The sequence below is a fragment of the Gambusia affinis genome, linkage group LG02, assembly GCF_019740435.1.
Source record: "Gambusia affinis linkage group LG02, SWU_Gaff_1.0, whole genome shotgun sequence".
NCBI classification, from domain to species: domain Eukaryota; kingdom Metazoa; phylum Chordata; class Actinopteri; order Cyprinodontiformes; family Poeciliidae; genus Gambusia; species Gambusia affinis.
Window position 1 is genome coordinate 25,619,916 of NC_057869.1, and position 21,240 is coordinate 25,641,155.

The 21,240-nt window shown below is 38.8% G+C and overlaps 1 protein-coding gene across 6 annotated transcripts; it reads right to left on the minus strand.

Moving 5' to 3' along the window:
• Positions 1-2,714: 2,714 nt before the first annotated feature.
• On the minus strand, positions 2,715-15,147 carry LOC122822895 (RNA-binding protein, mRNA-processing factor 2a). Of its 6 annotated transcripts, none has more exons than XM_044101987.1 (9): positions 14,586-15,147; positions 12,217-12,294; positions 10,963-11,001; positions 10,751-10,813; positions 9,670-9,820; positions 8,166-8,329; positions 6,180-6,252; positions 3,713-3,749; positions 2,715-3,625 (listed from the first exon to the last, which is right to left on the minus strand). In XM_044101987.1, the coding sequence occupies exons 1-7, from the start codon at positions 14,637-14,639 to the stop codon at positions 6,187-6,189; spliced, it is 615 nt and encodes a 204-aa protein (XP_043957922.1). In that variant the 5' UTR covers positions 14,640-15,147; the 3' UTR covers positions 2,715-3,625; positions 3,713-3,749; positions 6,180-6,186. The 6 variants fall into 6 exon arrangements, with proteins under 6 accessions (XP_043957922.1, XP_043957939.1, XP_043957949.1 ...); XM_044102004.1 differs by having other exon boundaries at positions 3,718-3,749; positions 8,181-8,329; positions 14,586-15,125; XM_044102014.1 differs by having other exon boundaries at positions 8,181-8,329; positions 14,586-15,125.
• Between the last annotated feature and the right edge of the window lie 6,093 nt (positions 15,148-21,240).

A 21,240-nucleotide genomic window follows, 5' to 3' on the forward strand; every position in this document is an offset into this window, starting at 1 on the left:
TCTATCTATCTATCTATCTATCTATCTATCTATCTATCTATCTATCTATCTATCTATCTATCTATCTATCTATCTATCTATCTATCTATCTATCTATCTATCTATCTATCTATCTATCTATCTATCTATCTATCTATCATATTATTTTTCCATTTCTGTATTAATTTAAGTGGTTAGATAGTTCAGGATTTTCAATTCAGTTTCACAAGATTCGATTATTGCACAATACCAATGAAGATTTTTTTTTATTATTATTCTAAAAATCTTATTACTCAGGAGTTCACAAGACAATGTGAACTAAATGTGGCTGTTGTGTTTCTGAATCCTCTGTACAAAGAAGTGTATAATCTAAATACCAAAGTGCTTAATGAGATTCAAAAGGTAGTCAAATAGTGCAAAAAGTTTTAAATGTCACTTTTAGTCCATACTTTACATCCAAACAAGAGATACAACAATCAGGCTTTTCCTGGTTAATATAGATTTCTAGTTTTCTTTTAATTTCTGAATTTTAACATATTCAGACTTTTTACTTTAAAGACCATGGCAAGAAAGAAAAATCCCTGTGCAGCTGGTTCACTGACAGCAGTTGTAGTTATGAATCCAAAAGAAGAGTAAATAACAGGATTTAATTCAGCTTATTTATAAAGTGTACAAGAGTAATATTTATAGGAAAAGACCAAAGTTATTAACAACACTGACTCAGCTGATGTCCCGCCTCCAGGACGGTAATAGCAGAAAGTCTGACCAGATGTTGTGTCTATGAAGAGAAAAAACAAAGAGAGAACAGAAAGTTAAAAGCTGAAATAACAGTAAATATTGGAAAATTGGAGAGTAGTCGGAGAAAAATGTGAGGAAAAGTGTTTAGTGTCGTCCAGCAGCCTTAGCCTATGGCAGCGTGACTACAGAAGAAGGTCATGTGATCGAAGATGCTGGCTGTAATCTTTATGAAAAATAAGAGTTTTAAGTCTAGACTTAAATGTAAACAAGCATACATTATTTAAATTTAATTTTCAGTCATGTGTTCATGACTTTCATCTGGTTCCCAGTAATATGCCTTAAAGAATATGTTGACAATTAGTGCACTTGTAGACCAAAACATGTTCAAGCTTTGATGCATTTTGTGAATATGAGAAAAAAAACCCAGATCTGCTGATCTTTCTTATAAATAGCATAATAACCTTTTAGTTCATGTTATCAAGCACTAATATACTGACAATTGGTTAATTTGATACGTCGTTGTTTCATTTCCTCTTTTAGTCCTTTATTATTGAGAACGGTCACTTTCTTAATTCTTGACCTAAATACTTTATATTAATATTCTTAGAGGGTGAGGGCAGTCTAAAATATAATCATTTAAAAATAAATGAATAAACTCACTTCAGTCTCCAGCATGCTTGTTTATAAAAGGCTTTATGACTCCAGCTTGATCTTAAATTGCGTCTTGATTTTTGACCAGCAGGGGGCGGCAAAGTCCGAGACAGAAAATAAAGAGGAGGGGGGGGAAATTGCTCATATTTCAACTATTTTTAACCCTGCCATCAGTTTTTACTCAGCTTTAACAATTACTGATACGCACATAAACACATAATATATATATATAAAACACCTCTTCCATCCATCTGCCAGCTGCTTACTCTTTGCAGGAGGACCAGTGTATATTTCTCCTCTTGACATTGAGGCAGGACACATTCTGAAGAGGTCGCCAGTCCCCAGAGCATCGATTCTCCACAGGCATCCTTTAATGATTAGACTGTTTATTTTTTTCCCTAGAGTTCACTTAGAAAATTTTTTAAGATTCTACATATATAAAGATCGAACTGCATCATCCATTATTTTAGGAAAACGTGAAGTCCTGCAGCTTGGAATTCCAGAACATTTAGAACATTCTGAGGTTCTTGAATGAGAAATAAAAATGTATATACACCTTTCCAGATGTGGCATGCAGCTATTGTCCTTGGGTGAAGCAGACTTCAGTCTATCTAATCTCTCGTACCCACTCCCCTCCACCCACTTCATATCGATTTTCTGTCAATTCAAATATTCTGTGTGAAAGTGAAGTTAAATGACCTATTTTTCAGCAAAGGGCAAAAATCTTCAGAGACCATTTGCTTCTAGGAAGGTAGCCATTGGGGTTTTAAGACCATTTTACCAAGATGATTTTTGAACTCATTTAGAAAATCTGTATCCTCTCTTCACTTCAATTTTACACCCCACAGCATTAAAAGGTTGCGCCATGTGCGCATCGTTTCGTTTTCTGGAAAACACTGATTGTATGCCTCTTGCCAAAAGCTTTAATGCGCTGGTTGATCCGACCAGTTAAAACCAGCTTTGATATTCCAGACGCTAAATTGTACACTAAAATGTGTACACATTAAAATTTAGCCATGTTTGGTTTAACCACCAGCACAGTTTGGATGAGGCAGCTGGTTAGACAGTACAGTTGAGTCCCTGGAGGATGCAGCATGGTTGGTTGAGCAGAGCATCTTCCCAGAACTGGAGAGGGCAGAGTGTGGAGGTCAGCGCCGCAAATGATGCAAAGAGACGCTAATGCAGTGATGCATTACAAATGAAAAGTTTGCATCAATAATTCACGCAAACATCTGATGGCTGGACACTTTCAGGTTTTTTTTATTGAAGTTGCCGTAGACCGACTGTTTCAGCTTTGATTGGTCAGCAACGTGCAGCAAAGAAATGACAGATGCCAAACAGAAGAATGCATTCACTTCTTTTATTCATAAGATGGGAGTTTTTTTTTTTGTTTTTTTACATCTTATGCACAGCAGATACAAGGACAAACATTGTCTAAACCACAAACTAAATTCCTTCAGTCTAATCCTGCTAAACATTTCAAAATGCCCCCTCCCCCCAAAACTCTCCCTCTTCCAAAAAAAGCAACCCTTTACATTTTTAGTCCAGTTTCACATTCTGACAGATTGCCATAAAACAATCTCATTTTAGCAGAATGGCACAAGCCAATTCCAACATCCCCTTTAAACAAATTGCACTTTTTAACTACTTCAACAGGATATAGGATCAAAAATTAACACCAAACACAAGAGACGACTAAACATCCAACTTATATAGGTTCATTATTTAGTTGCACAAAAATGCATAAATATACATTACGCAAAAAAGTACAAAAAAAAATTTGCACTTTCCTTTGCTCAAATAATGACACACACTGATAAAGGATTGTTCAAATGAAGGGATGCATTCACAGGGTCCATGCGAGATAAGCCATTTACACAACAGCCCAGCTTACACAGAGGTAAGAGACCAAGGATCTACAGGAAGAAAAGCAAAAATGTTTTGCTGTCTAGGCCAAATGGCAACACAAACACTAAGAAAATTAGGATACACAGGTCTGCACTTTAAATTCATGCCAAAAAGACTAACATGCAATGATTTAACGCCTCTAAACCTCCCAGGAGCAGCGGCAACCCATGGAAGGACTAGCTTAACAGTAACTTCAGTTTTCCTCAGCAGGTAGGATCCATGGAGTCTGACTGGGTTTGCATGAGTTCTAGGTTATTCTGAAGTGCTAACGGTACCGCAGTAGTTGCCAAGGATAAGTTCAGATTGTCGACAGCAAGATTGTTTTAACTCCAACTCCCCCCAAAGACAACTGGAAGGAGATATAAATACTGTTTATAATAATGCACATTTGTCCATTAAATAAATGGGATTAAATTAAACGAAGAGCATGGCAAACCTCACTTCAGGTGGAGAAAGGTGTGGTTCCCAGAGGCCTGAAAAGCACAGGGGAAACAAAAGTTAGTGAACTGAGAAAAAAAACAAAAAAAAAAAAACCTCAAATCAAAGATGAATTAGGAAAAAAAATAGTTACACATCAAAACTGAAGCCAGTTTATTAATATCGCAGTCTTAAGTTGTGAACCAAGTTTGGTGGGGTATATTTGATGCAGTCTGACATTTACAGGAGAAAAAATATTTTGATAGCTTGATGATTCTTAATAGATTGGATAACAAAATTTGGATGTGGTCAAGAGTTTGGACAATAAAAAAGGCTCCAAAATATCTGAAAGGGATAAAAAAAAAAACAACCACATAAGAAAAGGTAGGAAATGTATTGCAGGGTTGCTAGTCTCAACAGTTCAATTAATTAGATCAGTTCAGTAAACAATGTCCATTTTGGGGGCTTTTCTAACTTCAAATCCACAAATCATGAAATTGACTTTTAGTTACACATAAGGGTTACTGCATTTTTAAAAAAAAAAACCCTGACCAGCTCTATTTTATTTTTAGTTTCAACACTTTTATACTTAATAGGGATGCACCAATCAAATCCCCCCCACTTTCCTCAACTTTGTGTGATTAGCCAATATTTTTATGAGAAACCCATCTGCAGATCTCATGCTGCCACAAAAGTCTAGGGACAAAAAACAAACAAAAAAAAAAAAGAAAAAAAAATCAGCTACCGTCTCCTTTTGCCTGTTGTGAGAGGGGACTAACCAATAGGCCCATCCGCCACATCTAAACTTTTCATATATATTTATATGCAGTTACAGTTGTTTCACAGGTCAAGAATCAGCAGGTCTGGTATTTTAAAAGAGTGTAAATTGGAGCTCCCCTAGCACCTAAAGCTAAAAAGATTTAACAATTTGTGACCCGATTATTTTTAAAATGATTGGGGGATGGTCTAAAAGTTGGAGCAAAAGACCTTGGAGTCTAGAAGCCAAAACAGCCAATAATATGTCCTTCTGGATTTTCCAACCATTAAAAAAAACAAAAAACAAAAAAAAACAAAACACATTACACTTTTTGGTACGAAAACAATGAATAAAATCCAGACATTCCACTTTTCCATGATCTGGAAGTGTTTAATATTTGCTCCAAACATTCATGACAGTGGGTTATTCACTGAAGTACTTTCAAAATGATTAAAAGGAAAACAGTTCTCCTTAAATGTTGTGCACCATTGATCAAAGTAGTACTATCTAAAGAAAGCATCTGACAAAGGGAAAAAAAAAAAAGTTCAAACCAGAGTCCATTATATTCTCCCACAGTAGCTAAAATTACTCTTTCTATATCCAGTTTCCTTCATACTGCTGCAAATACTCTTGTGCTCCAAATCCACACCAATTACTACTTTACTGTTTAAAAGAGTAACGTTTAGTTAGTAGCAGCAAAGCAGTCCTGTTTTAGGAAATACAGGCATACTTCAAATATTGAAGAGTTTAATTCAATTCAGCAAACAGATTGGTGATATTTGAAGCATTTAGTTCAACTTTAAGTATGGCTTCCAGCCAAATAAAAACTCAAAATTCAGTTTCTCAGACAACTGTATAGCACAATTGTTTTTAAAAATAAATGTTAAGATGCATGTTTTGGCCAACACTGTAATGCCAACTATTGACAATGACGGAAGGGTGATCCACAAGGGTGATGTATGCAAACATGGTGTTCAAATCTAAAGAGCAGAGAATCCAAATGTGACGTTTCCAGTCGATTTGGACAGAGCAGTAATGTCATCCATCACTGCTCTGCTGGGTTTTTATCAAGTCCAAAGTTATTGGAGCCATATGACAGGAAAATACTTTGTTTCCATCTGCAGTTTTATGAAGATTGCTTCATTTTGAAGCAGGCCATGGCACTTGTCTATGTTAGCCCACCCAAAACTAAACCCTGAAGGAGAATCGATGGAGTATTCTTACATGGGGAGTTGACACCAGAGGCAACAATGAGACAAGCTGGAGGCTGATTTAAAGCATCCTAGACTCCAATGCTTCTATGCCACAGTGCATTGTAATTCAAAATGCAAGCCCAGGCAATATACTGTGATTATGTACTGTACACAGTACTATAGTAGGCCGAGGTCTGTATGAAAAGTGTTAAAGGTCTTCTGTAGTATTGAAAATTGAGACTGAATTGTGGGTTTTCATTGCAAGCACCAATAAAAAAAAAATGCTTGAGACATCTACATAGTAAATGTATGCAACACAACTCAATTTAGATTTAAGTACTTTAAATTAAATTCATCGCTATTTATTCTGAAGCACCAGTAAGTTATTGGAAAACTCATAGGGTCAGTTGAATATTGCATTTCCAATTATTTTTGTTTGTTTACATCTGGTTAGCACAGAATTCAGGGGACTGCTCTGTAAAGAAAATTCCTAAAAATAATAATAATAATAAAAAAAACCCAAAGAGATTACTCACTAAATATCTAACAAAACTGCCGGGACTTCCATCCAGGCTGGGAAGTCTCAGAGGGAGTAGGGTACCAGCGCATCTAAAGAAACACAGACAAAGTCATGTACACCAGACCAAAACCAAGCTTTAGTTCCAACTTCTGCAGAAATGCTTAAAAAATAAATAAATTTAAAAAAATAAGCCTTTGAATAGACACAAAAACAGAGGACTGCCCCTTTAAGCCCAGCTCACTGAAGCCATGGGAATGTGTAGCTGCTTAACGAGGACAATCGTCCAAGCAATTACCAGCATGGAAACGTGGAGAACTGAACCTCTGTGTGTCGGACATATTTACGGTCCAATAAACCCATCAATAGCGTGTGCCCTCGACTCATTTTCCTCCTTCACTACCACTGAACAGGCCGGCAGATTTAATAACACCTTCAGAAGCCGTTTAGAGAGCAACAGTATTATGGGAAGGAGTTAGTGGAGGAGCGAGACCAGGGCACTTTAAGGATCTTTCATCAGAATCCAATTAGAAGTGCAGCTACCCAGTCAGCTTCTGCTCCAACCAGAAGGTGGACAGTAAGTTGGCACCTTCAGAAAAGATCAACAAGTCTGACGATTTCTCCCGAGTCAAATACCCGACATTCCTCTGCCTCGAGTCAGGCGAAACGGGTTTTGACTCCCTACTCTGCAGAGCAGCACTACCCTAGAGGAAGCTAGCTGGCAGTGAACTTTGAACGACCCGACATGAGAAATATTTTCCATTGCTATTGTTAAAAGTCCTGGCCGTTCCTTTATTGGTAGCTGCTGTATGTCAGGATGACATAATGCCATGTAGCCGTTTTCACACATGTAATGAGCTTCTTTTACTGCAAGAATAAGATCCTAGATGCTGGTGTGTTAAAACAGATGAAGTGCCACTTAAGATTAAAGGTACAACTACGCTTTTAGGTACAAATATTTTGCTTTGTATTCCAAGAAAACTGCACTTTCAGATCAGGAAGCATGTCATTTTTTTTTTAACTCCTCAGCTGATAAGGTGGGTATGTGCAGAGCTCTGCTAAAGGAAAATAAGTTGTATGTTCAGAGTGCTCCAGATTCAAAAAATAAAAGCAAGAAGGAATTCAAATTCAACTGCATTGGAGGAAACATTTCTGCACATCACCCACTTTATCAGATACACCATTTAATTTCTTGTCGCACAACACAGCAGAGACTTAATGCTTTTACACACTGAGCTGTGGTGAAGATTACTTGCTGAAGTTAAAACCAATCAAAAAGAGCTGCTCTGAGCATTGAAGGAAGAGCTGATCTGCTGGTGGTCCAACACAGAACCATCTCAGGGTGTCAGGATGGTCTGGCAGTTTTACAAATGCCTTGATGTCAAAATAGACAGCAACTCAAACAAAGACTTATTACAACCAATATATTTAACTTAATCTGTTGGTTAGCCAATAACAGGAGACTCCAACAATTCAGACTCAAACTGGTCAATAGTCAAATCCCAACATTAAGATTGTACAATTGGCTCCAACTGAAAACTGCTTAAATGGCACCGCCTACCCAAGTATTACTGCAAATACCTTTTTGTCCAATGCGTACCCGTCTTCTGACGGCCACTTACAAAACCATAACATAAAAAGTTCACTGTGCTTCACAGTCACATCGATTATAAAACATTTGGTATATAATGTAATGACGGTGGATTTCCAGCTGACAAATCTATAGACCAAAATTTTAAAGGAAGTGCTTCAAACATTTAATCTGAAAAAGGCAGCCCAACCTGGCACTAGGTAGATGTCTAATAAAGTGACCAGTGAGCATCACCCATCATTTGACCTTCCATAAAGCTTTCTGGCTCATATCTACACTGGGCAAAAACTTGCAAAGCCTATTTGGATTATAGACAATTTAGTGCCAATTGCATTAAAATTTTTACCTCAACGTCAGCTATACAACCACCACTGTATTTTGCAGAAGGTTAGTTTAAGAAAAAGAGGAACACACCGGTTGCTCCCTCACCTGGGCGTGGAGCGCTGCAGCGGCAGCAGCAGCTGCCGGGTAGGTGAAGGCTGCGTGTGGGAGGCCTGGAGTCAGCTCCGTGGTGTAGAGCGGGTATGGAGTCCAGGCATCCGGAGATGCTGGGATCAGTGCTGCCCCTGTCAGATCATCTGGGGAAGTACAGGACGGTAGTAGACAAGCTGACTGTGCTGCTGCATTTGCTCAACCTATGAATGCTTGAATCTGTTAAAAATCAGTGGATGCTGATGACCAAGTACACCATCGAAGTATAACATAGTAAGTCTGACATTCGCTACAGGGCTGGTCACTGGTACTGAAATGCCACTGTCAGTTTGTGCTGCTGAAAATGCAGTCTTAAAGCTGCAGGAATATGAAACTTTTGGAGAAATGCATACATTCACATATCTGTTAAAACTTTGTTGTGGTAGCATGAGACTGAATCTATAGGGGAAATAAAAGCTCCCATCTCCTCCCAGTGCTACTACCGTCCCCTGAAGAAAGCCACAGCTGCCGATCAAAAACAACCAATCGGAGCCAGGCAGAGGGTCTTGGCGCCGTCAATCACACACGTGTACGTGCTTCTAACTGTGACGATGGCAGAGAAACTTACCATTCCAGGAAAACCACTCATCTTCCGTCATCGGTGGCCACGCTAACTAGCTTTAGCATTAATGACAGACTATCAGGATTGATGATGTGCAATGTGTACACAAGCATGATTAACAGTGCCAAGACCTCCTCCTGGCTTGGTTTGGATGTTTCTAGTTAGCACCAGCAGAAAGCAGAAGAGCTTGATTTTTTTTCCCCACAGATTATCTGCCTCATGAGTCACAAAATAGTGACAGTTTCAAATGTGTTAAAAAAAAAAAAAAGTTACATCATACTGCAGCTTTAAGGTAAATTAACCATTTTATGTCATTTACATAATAGTGGTTATTCTTTGGTGCACTAAAAACATAAAACTCTTTTTAAACAAACTTGGTAGTACATTTTTTTAAATGTACCAAAACTGTTGTGTAAAGTATCAGATTTATTGTTTTTATAAGCCAGCTTCAGTTTCCCCACTTGACTCCCCCAAACCCTCACTTAAGGCAATCTGCCACACCACAACGGTAAATTTATCCAGGCAGGATCTGGCTTTAATGAAGCTCCTCACTTGTCAACCACCACTGGTCTCAAACTAATGAATCAAACAGATGTTCGGGCAAAGAGAGCAGAGGCGTCACTGCTGACTAAAACCTACAAGTGGAATTTCACCCACTGTACAGAAGCAAAAAGGAACTGGCTGAAGAATCGAGATGACACATGCACGTGAAGGTGAGTTAGTCCTTTAATTTGTTAGAAACCCCGTTGTACCCCTCCCAAAACATGGACGTTAATCCCATAACATCTGTAGGTCTTAAAAAGAGGACAACAAGGGCCACTGAGCACTGACACTGCCAAGGTGAGTGTGGATGAGGGCCTAGAGTAGTGAAGCCGTACAACTTACATGGGTCCCGTGCAATGAAGTGTGCTCCTAGAGCGGGGTGGATATTTGTGGGGTTCGGTGTGGCCATCAGCTTACTCTTTGCCATCTTCGTGTTGGCTTTAGCAAACTCTAAGCGCAGGGTCTGGGGACTTTCGGGATCAAAACGGATACCCTGAGAGGAGAGACGAAGGAGGGAGGAGGAGGACATATGATCGTAAGGGAGGCGAGCTGAGTTCATGGGGGGCTTAGTTTAAGCAGTCTCGCCAGGACCCCCCCTTCCTGAAAGCGGCGTTTCAATGCTCAGGGTGCATCTTTCAAGCCTCTGACACAGGATGTCAAAACACCATCTGAAGGATACACTTCTGGCATTTCGACACGCTTGCGTCTCCTTTTCCTCGTGACGACAAATCGAGAGCAGAGGCGGCTGGCGGATGAGCGCAGCCTCTGCACGAGCCAGAAGGAGAAGGAGACGAGGAGAAGGGGCCGACAGCGAGACAGAGTGGAATTTCCTTTAGGTGGTCTAACCCTGCTTTTGTGTTTTGTGCCCTAAGCATTGTGCCCACATGCAGGTGAGTAGTATTTTGGTGTATGTGTTGTGTGTGTATGTGTGCCTCTGCTGGTGTGTCTAAGAGGTGATGCTCATAACGAATGGTAAGCTATGAGAGAGAAGTGTTAGATACTGCCAATGTGGGCTATCGAGTGACAAACAAAATTAGAGGTTACACTACCAAAGATGTGTCCAAATAACTACACATGTGGCTATGAGACGGGTATTACAGTAAAGCAGTGATATGCAAAACTGAGGAAAGCTATTATCAGACTAAGAAGGATGTGTATCAAGGTCAAAGTAAACTACCGTAAGGCTACAGGATTCTGGCCTCTTTCCAAAAATGGCCCTGCCATTGAATTGTAAGAGACAAAACGGGTTGGCTTTGAGAGATTTCAGAGGGAGAGATGATGTAGCTCACAATCAAGTCCCAATCATTTGTGGGTTTAAACAAAAATAAAAAAGGTTAGCACAACACATGTAGAAGATGGAAAAACAGGAGGACGGGAAACTGTGAAACTCTTAAAGACATGAAATCGGTTAATGAAAACTTACATTCAGAGCGTTTTTTGCAGCTTCGGCTCCAGAGCGACTGTCGAAAGTTACAAACCCGACAGGCTGGAAGACAGAAGAAGTGCCCCGTTACGCAACGTCTCGCCACAAACACGCATTTTAAAATCTAGCAACAAAGTAATAAGTCAGTTGTAAAGCCATTAAGAATAAATCAGCCTGGAAGTCAACCAGAGGACTGATTGAGACCACCTCACCTGTTTTGATGTTAACTTAATCAGTGACCCTTCATAACCCTGCAGGGGAAAAAAAAAAAAAAAAAAAAAGAGCCAATTATCCACCATGAAGTCACATGAAGGAGGTGAGGCATAAAACGTTTCACTACACGAAGACCAAATCTGCCTGGACGCCATCAGATCCATCAAAAAGAAAATTAATAAAATTGCACTTCACATCTGTAGTGATCAAGCGCCAAAACTACTAAAACGATAACAATTAGCATAGCTTGGCAAAAAGGAATCTAGGATATACTCAATACTTTAGTCTACGATTTTAAAAACAGCAGGAGTAGCTGACAAGGCAAAGATCATACAAAGTATGGTTCACTCCTGATTCAGATTTGCAACCAAACCCTCCATTGCAATCTGTGGCAAGAATCCAAAACTAAAATGGCCTCCAATAAACAAGAAAAACACCATCTTGAAAAGCTGTCAAGCTTTTTTTGTCTCTCCCGGCCATGATTGAAGCAACTTGCTAACGCCGAGCTGCGTTTGCCTTGTGTTGAAATAAAAGATAAACAAAAAAGAAACGCTACAACCAACTGAAAAAAAAAAAAAAAAAAAAAACTACAGTGGTTTCACAATGTGCAAATGTTTGGAGTGTATATCTAAATTTCCCTGCTTGTGTGAGAGCTGGGTCACAGAGAGCAGCTTGGCCAATCGGGAGAGCTACTCATTTACACATTCCACAGGACCATCCATGTGCGAGGGACACCACTTCCAGTTTGCTTCGTTAGGACAACGGTGGGAGGAGTGGGGGGTGTTTATGGAACAGGACAGGGGAGAAAAAAAAGAGACAACTAATAGATTAACAATGATGTGGCCTCATTTTTATATATGCAAATATGTGGTCTTCCATTAATGGAGGGACTATAGCTAGACAGAGATCTTCCTCCGGGGGCAGAGCGCTGGATGGTTTGTGCGTTACGGTGAAAGGAAGAGTGGCTTAAAAAGAAATTTACCTGCAATTCAGATGACAAATGCTTCCTAAATACTAAAAGTCTGCCTCTCAGCACAGATAATCCCTTCACAACCACTTTCCATGACTCTGCTCCAGCAGCAGGCAAACAGCAGCTACTCTTAATGTTTTTCCTTTTTTTTTTTTCCCTTTTTAAATAGGATGACAAATCAACTTTATTCCATTTACACACTGAAAAGCTTGAGTTAAAAAAATAATAATAAAAAAAAAAAAATAAGTAGACCATCCATGGAAATATGTGCACTGTAACTTGCCTTAAAAGGTCTGAAAAGAAGGTAAAGTTCCCGTGGTTTAATGTCAACTGGTAGGCCGCTGACAAACAGAGTTCGTACCTGCAAACAGGGGAAAAAAAAAAAAAAAAAAAAGATCTAGTCATCCTCTGACATCACAAAAACAGGTGCATGCAGTTCGTCTTTTGAGCAAATGTGTAATTTTCAGAATTTAACAAAAACAGTACTGATAATACAATCCTTTTCCATCTACATTCCTCACACTGAAATTTCTCCTTCGGCTTTTCTGAACCATTTTGAAGACGTAAAATAAAAATCCCCCTCAAGTTCCAAGCCATCGATCCTCACAGTTCAATTTCAAATTTCATTCAGTTCCATTTAATCAATTGAGGATCCCATTTAGAGTTTTGTGGTGTTGTTCCAGCTCTTTGCACTCAGTGCAGAAGCTGCAAGAGTTTCTGATAAATGGGCAGATTTGACAAAACAATAAAGACAAAAATGGAATTTGTATACATAATGCTTCATAAATGAAGAAGAAAGGCTTTTGAAAATGGCATAGAAAGGATCAGTCTGCATCAGCTGGAAGTATAAAAAGGCATATGGAGCCATTAAAGCCTAGAAATCCTTGAGAACACATTAAAGCATTTCTTAAATTACCCAAAGACGTGGAAGGTAAAATAGAAATATTATTGGGAAAGACAAATCTTGACATCTCTTTTGTTCATCAATAAAAAGCCTTCATAGCCAAAAGCCCCTCGGCTGTCACCAAGCCATAGGACACCGTCAGAACATATTAGCTTAATTTGGCAGATTTGAAAATGATCTAAATTACTTTTCACTGACAAATTTTAAAACCTGAAATTGTGTTTCTCCAGCAATCTAAACTGAACGGAAGGCAGCCATCTAAAAAAAAAAAACCAAACCAAAAAAAACCAAGGGAATCTTTGATCCTGCCTGAAGGAAACAACGGACACCCCTTGACTGGACATTCAGTGTCTTTATTCCGGCGTATAAACAGGGAGGCCCATTAGTTGTCGGTCGGCGGGGAGGCCTGAAGTACAATGGAGCAGCCAGAGGAACAGCGTTGGACAACAGCACGCAGCATGACACCATTTCCTTCCTCTGACCAGCGGCCCCGGCCCAGTCGGCTCTCCCGACATTTTTCAGGTGCTGCACAGCAGCAAGTCTCAGCCCTTTTTTTTTCTCTCTTTTTTTGCATGTCAATGTATACAGCGGATTAACACCTGCTCAGAAAGGATCAAACACAGTACAGATGTCTGAATTCAGCTCCAAATCTGAAACTGAATAGTTGGAATAAAATCTAAAAATGATTTAAAACCCCAAGATATTCTGAGGGGGTGGGGGATTTTACAGCAGCATTTAATGTCTGTTCCCTTCCCACTAACATTTAGTCAAATCCATTTGTTTCCAAATACGAAGAAAGGGGGGTGCGGGGGGGATTTCAAGGCAAATTAGGAGTAAGAAAAGAGAAAAGTCAAGTGGCCAAACAAGGCATTGTCATAGGATAATGGGAACAAAAGGGGGACCAGCATAAGGCCTGCTGCTTCCTTCAGAGCGTCTCCATGAGGAGCCATTAAAGAGGAAATAAAGCTGGCCACACAGAGAGCAGAAGAGTGGCAGCTTTAAAAGGCTCCTCACCAGAATCATCATTTAATCATTCAAGAACTACAGGATTTCTGTCATTTAATAAATACACCCACTAGGAAATAATAATAAAAAATGTCTGAAGACTCAAAGGTCAGGGTTTATTTTTAATAAAAGATAGATATATATTTTTAAAGCCTTAGACATATTTTTGAATACTTAAATTTATAGGAGTATTAAATACAGATTTGATTCTAAAAACAAAAAAGCTTAAATATATATTTAACTTTAAATTACATATAAAGTATGTAATTTGAAAAGTACTGTAATAGTATAATAGAGAAACTAAAATACAAAAACTTAAATACTGGAAGTAAAGAAAAAAAATTTGTTCTGCAAAACAGAACTAATTTAGGAATTTAATTTGTTCACCAAAACCTGAAGAAGAAATATTCACAGTATTTTATTTTTTTTTTTTGAAAGAAAAGGTTTCAAAATTACAAGCGCTATGAAGGTTAAACACACCAAGTCAAGATTTTCATAAATGATTATTATAAGATTGAAAACAATATTCTGACACAGTACTCTATAAACCTCAGGAATCTGTCACTTCCCTTTAATTTGGCTCTTTTTTTTTCTCTCCTCTCTTGTCCGCTTCATCACCGCAGTGAGGAGCTAAAACTCTGAAGCTTTAGAAGGAGGCTGAATTTTGCGGCCGGCAGCTAGAATATGACCAGGTAGAACCGAAAAACTTACGAGGCAGAACTAAAAACTTGAGTCAGACTCACCTCCTCCTCGATAGAAACGTTGTTATTCGGCTCCGAGTCAGCTTTCAGACTCATGTTGAAGGTCGCTTCGGCTGTGGCTAGGCAGAAAGATCAGGTCGAGTGATATTTCCCCCCCTGTAAGAAGTGCGTCTGAAGCTGCGGTGAAAAGTCCCGGTGGCGTCTGAACTTCAGCGGAGATGATGTGCCGAGGTGAGGTCGCGCGGACGAGCTATCCGAGTTCGGTTCGGGAGTACACGGAATCATTCATTAAAGAGAAGAGATTTTTTCAAAAAGAAATGCTTCGGAAAAGAAAAAGAAAACACAGACCGCGCTCTTAAAAAGAAAAAAAAAAAACTAAAGGTGCGAAGGTGGATTAGGTGCTCCGTGTGTGAGGGTGAGAGATGAGGGGGGAAAGAAGTGCGCGTAAAAAACTGAAAGCGACTTGCGTTTACATCAATGCCCTCAGCTGTGTTGGGGGGAAGGAGGGGAGGGAACTGTTCAGACAGAGAACAAGTAAACTTTTCTCATTTCTCTCTCTCTCTCTCTCTTTCTCTCTCTCTCCTCCCGCTTTTCAATTAGGTCATCAATTATCTTGGAGTCTGCTGTGTGCTGTAATCAAGCTCCAGATCCGCCTCAGCTGTTGCGGGAGCAGCCGCCCCCTCCGTCGGTATACGCAACAGCAGGGCCGGCCCAAAGTCAAACGGGGCCCTCATCAGGGTTTGACGTTGGGGCCCACTTACACATAATGCCATTATCTAAAAGTTGTGAATAAATTTGAATGCATTTCTCATTCTCATTAGCTCTTGCAATAAGCTCCAAAGTGAACTAATTCAATACTGACTCAATAGATCTGGGGAGGATTGACAATGCTGGTTGTTAAAAAAACAATCTCTTGTGAAGACTTGTTTGTAGTTACTGCGTGTGCGACTCAAACAGAAATAATATTATTAAATTAAAGTACTATAAAATTGTGCCTCAACTTATAAAAAACTGTATACATGTAAATTCTTTTACATCTTAAAATAATTTAAATGTTATTTAAGTTTAAAATAAAAAAAAAAACTATGGATCCAGTTTAAAGTTGCATCATTTCTTTTATTAACTTGATAACAAGCAACAGCAGGAAAACATTTACTGAGTCGTATTGTGAGAGAATGCATGGAGTCTTGGCTGCCCCCTGCTGGCCTGGGTGACCTAAGCACCATATTCTTATGCTATGGGCAACCTTATGTTTAACAAAGAAAAATATTATTTCTTGCACATTTAAATAGAAAATGTAGTAATAATAATAAAATAAGAAGAATTAAAAAAATCTATCCTATTCTTGTGATGACTTGTTTGACCAGCTAAAGGCTGTTTTGCTTCTTCTCCTTCTAGATAAGATTTGATTCGAAACTCTACATTTCATTTTTAGATTGCAATTTATTTATTAATGTTTGCTGACCAAATTGCTAAATAAGGTTACAAGATTAAATAAATATAGGTGTGGGAATCTGCATACATTTTACTTGCATGGATTGTGTGAATTATGTAAAAAGCAACAGACGCTTAAATTAATGAGTAAAAATCTAATTAAAAATGTACTGACTCGAAAACAAATAATTACATTCTGACAAATTTATAAATCCTTCCACTCAAATTGATTCATTTAAATACAAATAAATTATTCGGCTTACAAAATCAAAAAACTTTTAAAACCTGCTGACTCAGAATGATTTCTCCCAAATTCACTAGGTTATGAAAGACAGAGTGCAAACACATTTTATTCATCACAACAGACACACCTGTTTGATCCTCCGTGTTGAAATAAATCAACAAATAAGCACAGTTTTGTGACCAAACAACAAAATGCCAATGAAATGATTAACAAACTCTTAAAATCTGTTCTGAAAACGTAGCATCGGAGCGGTTTCCCCTGACAACCACAGCTATGTGCTGCTTATTGATGAAAGCTGCTGCAGGGTGAAGGAGTTCAGCTTGCTGTCCTGTTTGACTTAACTCCAGCTAGTTAAACCTGGACATGAGCTCAAGCACAGACTCATGACAGCTCTTAAGCACTTGTAAATTAATATGTTCACTCATAATTCAAACCATATAACTATATCAGACATGCAGACGTCTGGTGAATGATCCAACATCGTCAATTCAGTTCTAGTCAAGGTAGATAAGTAGGATCTGCTACGAAAGGAAAGCAGCTAATGTCAGAATCTAACCTTTATTAAATGTCACATTTATAAATTGACATGCTTGGTTAACATTTGAACAATTTTAATGTTTAACATTAAATACTGGATAGGATTAATTTTGAATGATTGCAGAGCACCTTTCAGCAACAAGGCAGGTGAATGATGATGATTTTGAAATGTAATCAAAACCGTCATTATTAAATTGGAATGAAGAGGAAGTATGTCTACTATGTTTTACTGGATGCATCTATTTCAATACAGAAAAATGTAGTTAATATGTGGTCTGGACAATTTGCTTGGCAACATTTCTCTCACACTATATTTTATAATTAATGAAATAAAATAATAATAAAAAAAAAAGACTAGAGATTACACCCCGGAAAATATTCATTATATTTTACCAGGCACACTTTTAGCTTCTTTCCTGTGATATCATTAAAAGGAAAACACACCAAATTATTTCAAAATTTAAGAAGATTCAGCATTTAAAGTCAGTTAGACAGTAAAACTCAACGTGTCTCACACTCAAGCACAAATTTCCAGTAACACAGTCCCGGTCCAAAGGCTATAAAATAGGTAGTCATTTATTTAGTGTGTGCTGTTTCAAAGAACAGGCCTCGTTTCGCATCAACCTATTTGGATAAACGGTTGCCGATAGGCATGAGATAGAAAGTGTCACAATAACGATAAAAATAAATTACATTGTGAGTGTTTTGACTGTTTGCACCATGTCGATGTCAGAGGCTGTGTGAGTGGAGTAAAGCTGGCCGGGGCCGCGAGTTAAGGCTCGGCCCTGGACGCGAGCCCAGCATGCAGCGGGTTTCCTCACAACAACGCAGCTCTCAGAGGCCAGACGGTTTCCTGACTTTGTATAGGAACACAATCAGGACTGGAGGAGGAGGAGGAAGAGGAGGAGGAGGGGGAGAAGTGGACGGACGTGTTCCCGCTATATTTCTCCTTCGATTTTGGGTCTAAAAATAGCCACGGTCTTGTGCGTTTCACATGTTTGAGAGACTCAGCCATGTACGTACATATATGGAGACAAAGAGGGACACTTTACGAGACATATTTCTGGTAGTAGCTCCAGCCTTTCCTTAAATGTCCGTCTAGTCGTCTTCTTAGTCCATTTTTCAAGTGCAAAGATTAAACATGTTCATGTTCAGTCAATTCCTCATAATTTTGTCAAACTTCTGAAACTTACAAGTACATATTTGACAATTTCCATTAAAATAATATATATAAAAAAAACACCACAAAAGTCTTTCATATCTACATGCTTTTTTTCTCTAAAACATCTGGTGTATGGTTCTAAGAAGGCTAAGCGGACACCACTTTTGGTTTCCCGCTCAGTCGACAGCATATAGGAAGAGCTTGTTTGACGTTAGATTAGAGTTAAGAACAGATCCGGGGTTTGAGAGCCAAGCGGAGATCTGCTTTCTGTCAGCAGTTGACTCTTAAAGATGCAGAAGAAGAACATCATTTTACGCTCTGCTTACCATTTCACCAACACTCTCCGCCTATGAAATATTGACTGTGCCAATGAGTGAGTGACCGTTTGTTAATGTATTCGTTGTTCGGCTTCAACGCAACGTTTCTAATGCCCAGACTTTTGATGCACCTCGAGTTTGGAGACAGGACTCTTCACCTGATCACCTCTCTGTTATTATTTTACTTAATAAAAACAAGCAAGAGTGTGTCATTAGTGCTGTGGGACTCCCTGCTTCTTGCCTAGAAACCCCTTACAAGAGATGTCCGCTTGAGAAAGCGAGACGCAATCAGCTACAAGAGAGCAGAGAGCAAAGAAATAACTCACCGGAGCTCCAAACCTTTTATGCTCAGAGATGTCAGAGGCATTTTCACGGCCAAAGACAGAGCCGTAAAATATTTCTTATTCATACATCTCGTCGGATGAATTTTACAGAACACTTCAAGTTGTTTGGAGATTAACTCATCGGCCTCTTTCCCCAGTGTGCTGCCAAAGAGGCTCTGCATAACTGACAACTGGGATGCTGCTGGATGCTAATAACTTTGAAAACATTAAACTCTGTTTAATGCATCTTAAATTCACCCACATTTTCCTCTATTCAGATGTTATCAGCCCATTAAGTCTGACTTGTGATCACACCCATTGGTATGACCAGAAGATGAACTCGCTGTTACGATTTACTGTGAAAAATAAACATTTCAAGTTAAAAAGGAGGCACAATTTTCCCTAAACTTAAATCCAATTAATTTCCGTTATGCAGAGAATTGGAAGTTACATTTTGGGGTGTTTGGACTTTACTTCTGAGTCCACTTAGTTCTTAATTTGGTGATCTGTTCAGATAAAGCATGCAAGATAGACAGGTGAATGCATCCTCATATACATCATTTTTTAATCCATAATAATGTCTTTAAATTGGACAAAAAAATGCCCTTCTGAAAACAAATGTAAAAAAAAAAAATAAATAGTGTTTAAAATGACAGAAATCTGAGATTTGGGTCTGCATGACCCATTGATTTCACCCCAAATAAACTGTAGCTCCGTTGATTTTTTCTTCTCTTTTTTTTTGGTTTTACTTGGAGAAGTGGAGAAATTATAGTGGTGGTAAATGTATCAAAAGATGAATAAAATTCTTAGGCTTTAGTGCGTTCTTCCAATATTTAGAGCAGAGCAGAACACTGATATTCGACCGATTCATTTTTCTTTCAGGGCCTCTAAATCCGACCTCCCACCCTGCCCCTCCCTCCCTCTCTTTCCACCCAAAAACACCTGACAGAAGCTGAGACTGTATAGTTCAGAGGCTCTGGATAAGCCTCATGTTTTATTTGCAGAAAGCGGCCCCATTGTCCCATAAGTCACCTCACACAGCACTCTTCTGCTTCACGCCACACTGAGCCTGTCTTCCTACGTTAGCGTCACCCGCTGCTAAAGCACTTAGCTTGTGTTCTCCGTGTCCTCTGTGGTCCAGCCAAACATCCATTTGGAGGTCCTAGGAAACTTTGAAGCTTTTTCACCCACTCGTGGTGGGGGGGTGGCGGAGGGGGCACAGCCTTTGTGACGTTTCGTGAATACTTTGTCCAATAAATAGCCCTCTTCATGAATACATTAAAGCTCATGGAATCTGCCCGCGCATCTTTGCGCTCGGCCTGAATTCATGGAAAACTGATTTTCTTTCAGTGAGGGATCTTACAAAGAAAACATTATCCTCTGTAACACTTTATTAACTGGTGATAAAACCATGTACACTTTTAGCTGCAATATTGTGTCCGTTGTCTTTGCTAGCATGCGTCAAACATTGTAACATTTCCTGTTTTGGTCTGAAAGGACTGCAGCAGCCAGAGGAGCAGCTTCTGGAAGTCAACTATGCTGCGTTCCTTTTACCTCCGAAGTTGGAACTCTGAGCTGGGAATGACATCACATCCATGATAGCAGCATCCCAGTTAGCATAGTCAAAGACGTCACAATTCTAACATGCTGATGCCCATGCAGTCATTGTTTGTACATCTTACAAACGTTGTTTAAAGCTACACTTTCCACCTGCAAAAACCACTTTTAATTTGTTCAGTTTAGAGTTGCAGGCGCTACATGTGACATTGATTTTAGACGCACCACTACTAGTGTATCTCGCAACATAGACATGTCTCCATTTCAGCCTTCTATTGTTGATGTGAGGAGCGGCCATTTTGGATCTCAAAGTTGGCGTTAGGGAAATTTTCAGACAACCAATCAAATTTTATTTGTATAGCACATTTTCAGCAGCAAGGCATTTCAAAGTGCTTCACATCAAATCAAACACAGAAACACAATGCAACATAGAATCAACAATCAAAACACGACATTAAGTCAGGTTCCGTCAAAACTCTGACTTTTTTTTTGGCATTAACTAACCAAATGCCAAAAAAAAAAAAAGAAAATAGAATTTGATTCACAAGATGCCCCAACAAATACAAATTAAAATTTTGCTGCTTTAATATTAATGTGCTGAAATACATGAGTATTTAAAGTAGAGATGCACCGATCCAATATTAGTATCTGTATTGGTACCAGTATTGAAAACAAACTAAACGTTTAAGTCAATTCAGAACAGTTTCTTTTGTATCAGCTCTGTATCGGCCGATAATAAACCACAGATATCCGTATCGGGTAGCGGAAGTGAAAAATATCGTTTCATGCCTAATTTATAGTAATATTTTGGGAAACCAATTTAAGTTTAAATAAAACTTACATTCAGTGTACACTGATTAATTTTTTTTTACTAATTTGGGTCTGGCTATGGAACAGGTTGGATCCTACAAAATTAAAAAATTCACAAGGTTACAAAATAGCAGTAAAAAGCTAACAGAATATGAAGAGACAGCATATGTGTTGTTGACATTAACAACCACCTGCACTTACAGCAAAATGTGGAACTAATTCATTGTTTCTGCAGATAAAAGCAGCACAATAAAATTTTTACTCCACCAGAAACCGGCGTGGGCTCTAACCTTTGCGGTTTTAAGAATTGTTC

What these genes read in the sequence shown, in the direction of transcription:
- LOC122822895 (XM_044101987.1), bottom strand. Translation starts at nt 14,639, where the DNA reads ATGAGTCTGAAAGCTGACTCGGAGCCGAATAACAACGTTTCTATCGAG. An exon ending in TTCTTTTCAGACCTTTTAAG is followed by an intron (nt 11,002 to 12,216) that starts GCAAGTTACAGT and finishes TTTCCCCTGCAG; the next exon opens with GGTTATGAAGGGTCACTGAT. An exon ending in CCCAGGTGAGGGAGCAACCG is followed by an intron (nt 6,253 to 8,165) that starts GTGTGTTCCTCT and finishes GTGTTTCTTTAG; the next exon opens with ATGCGCTGGTACCCTACTCC.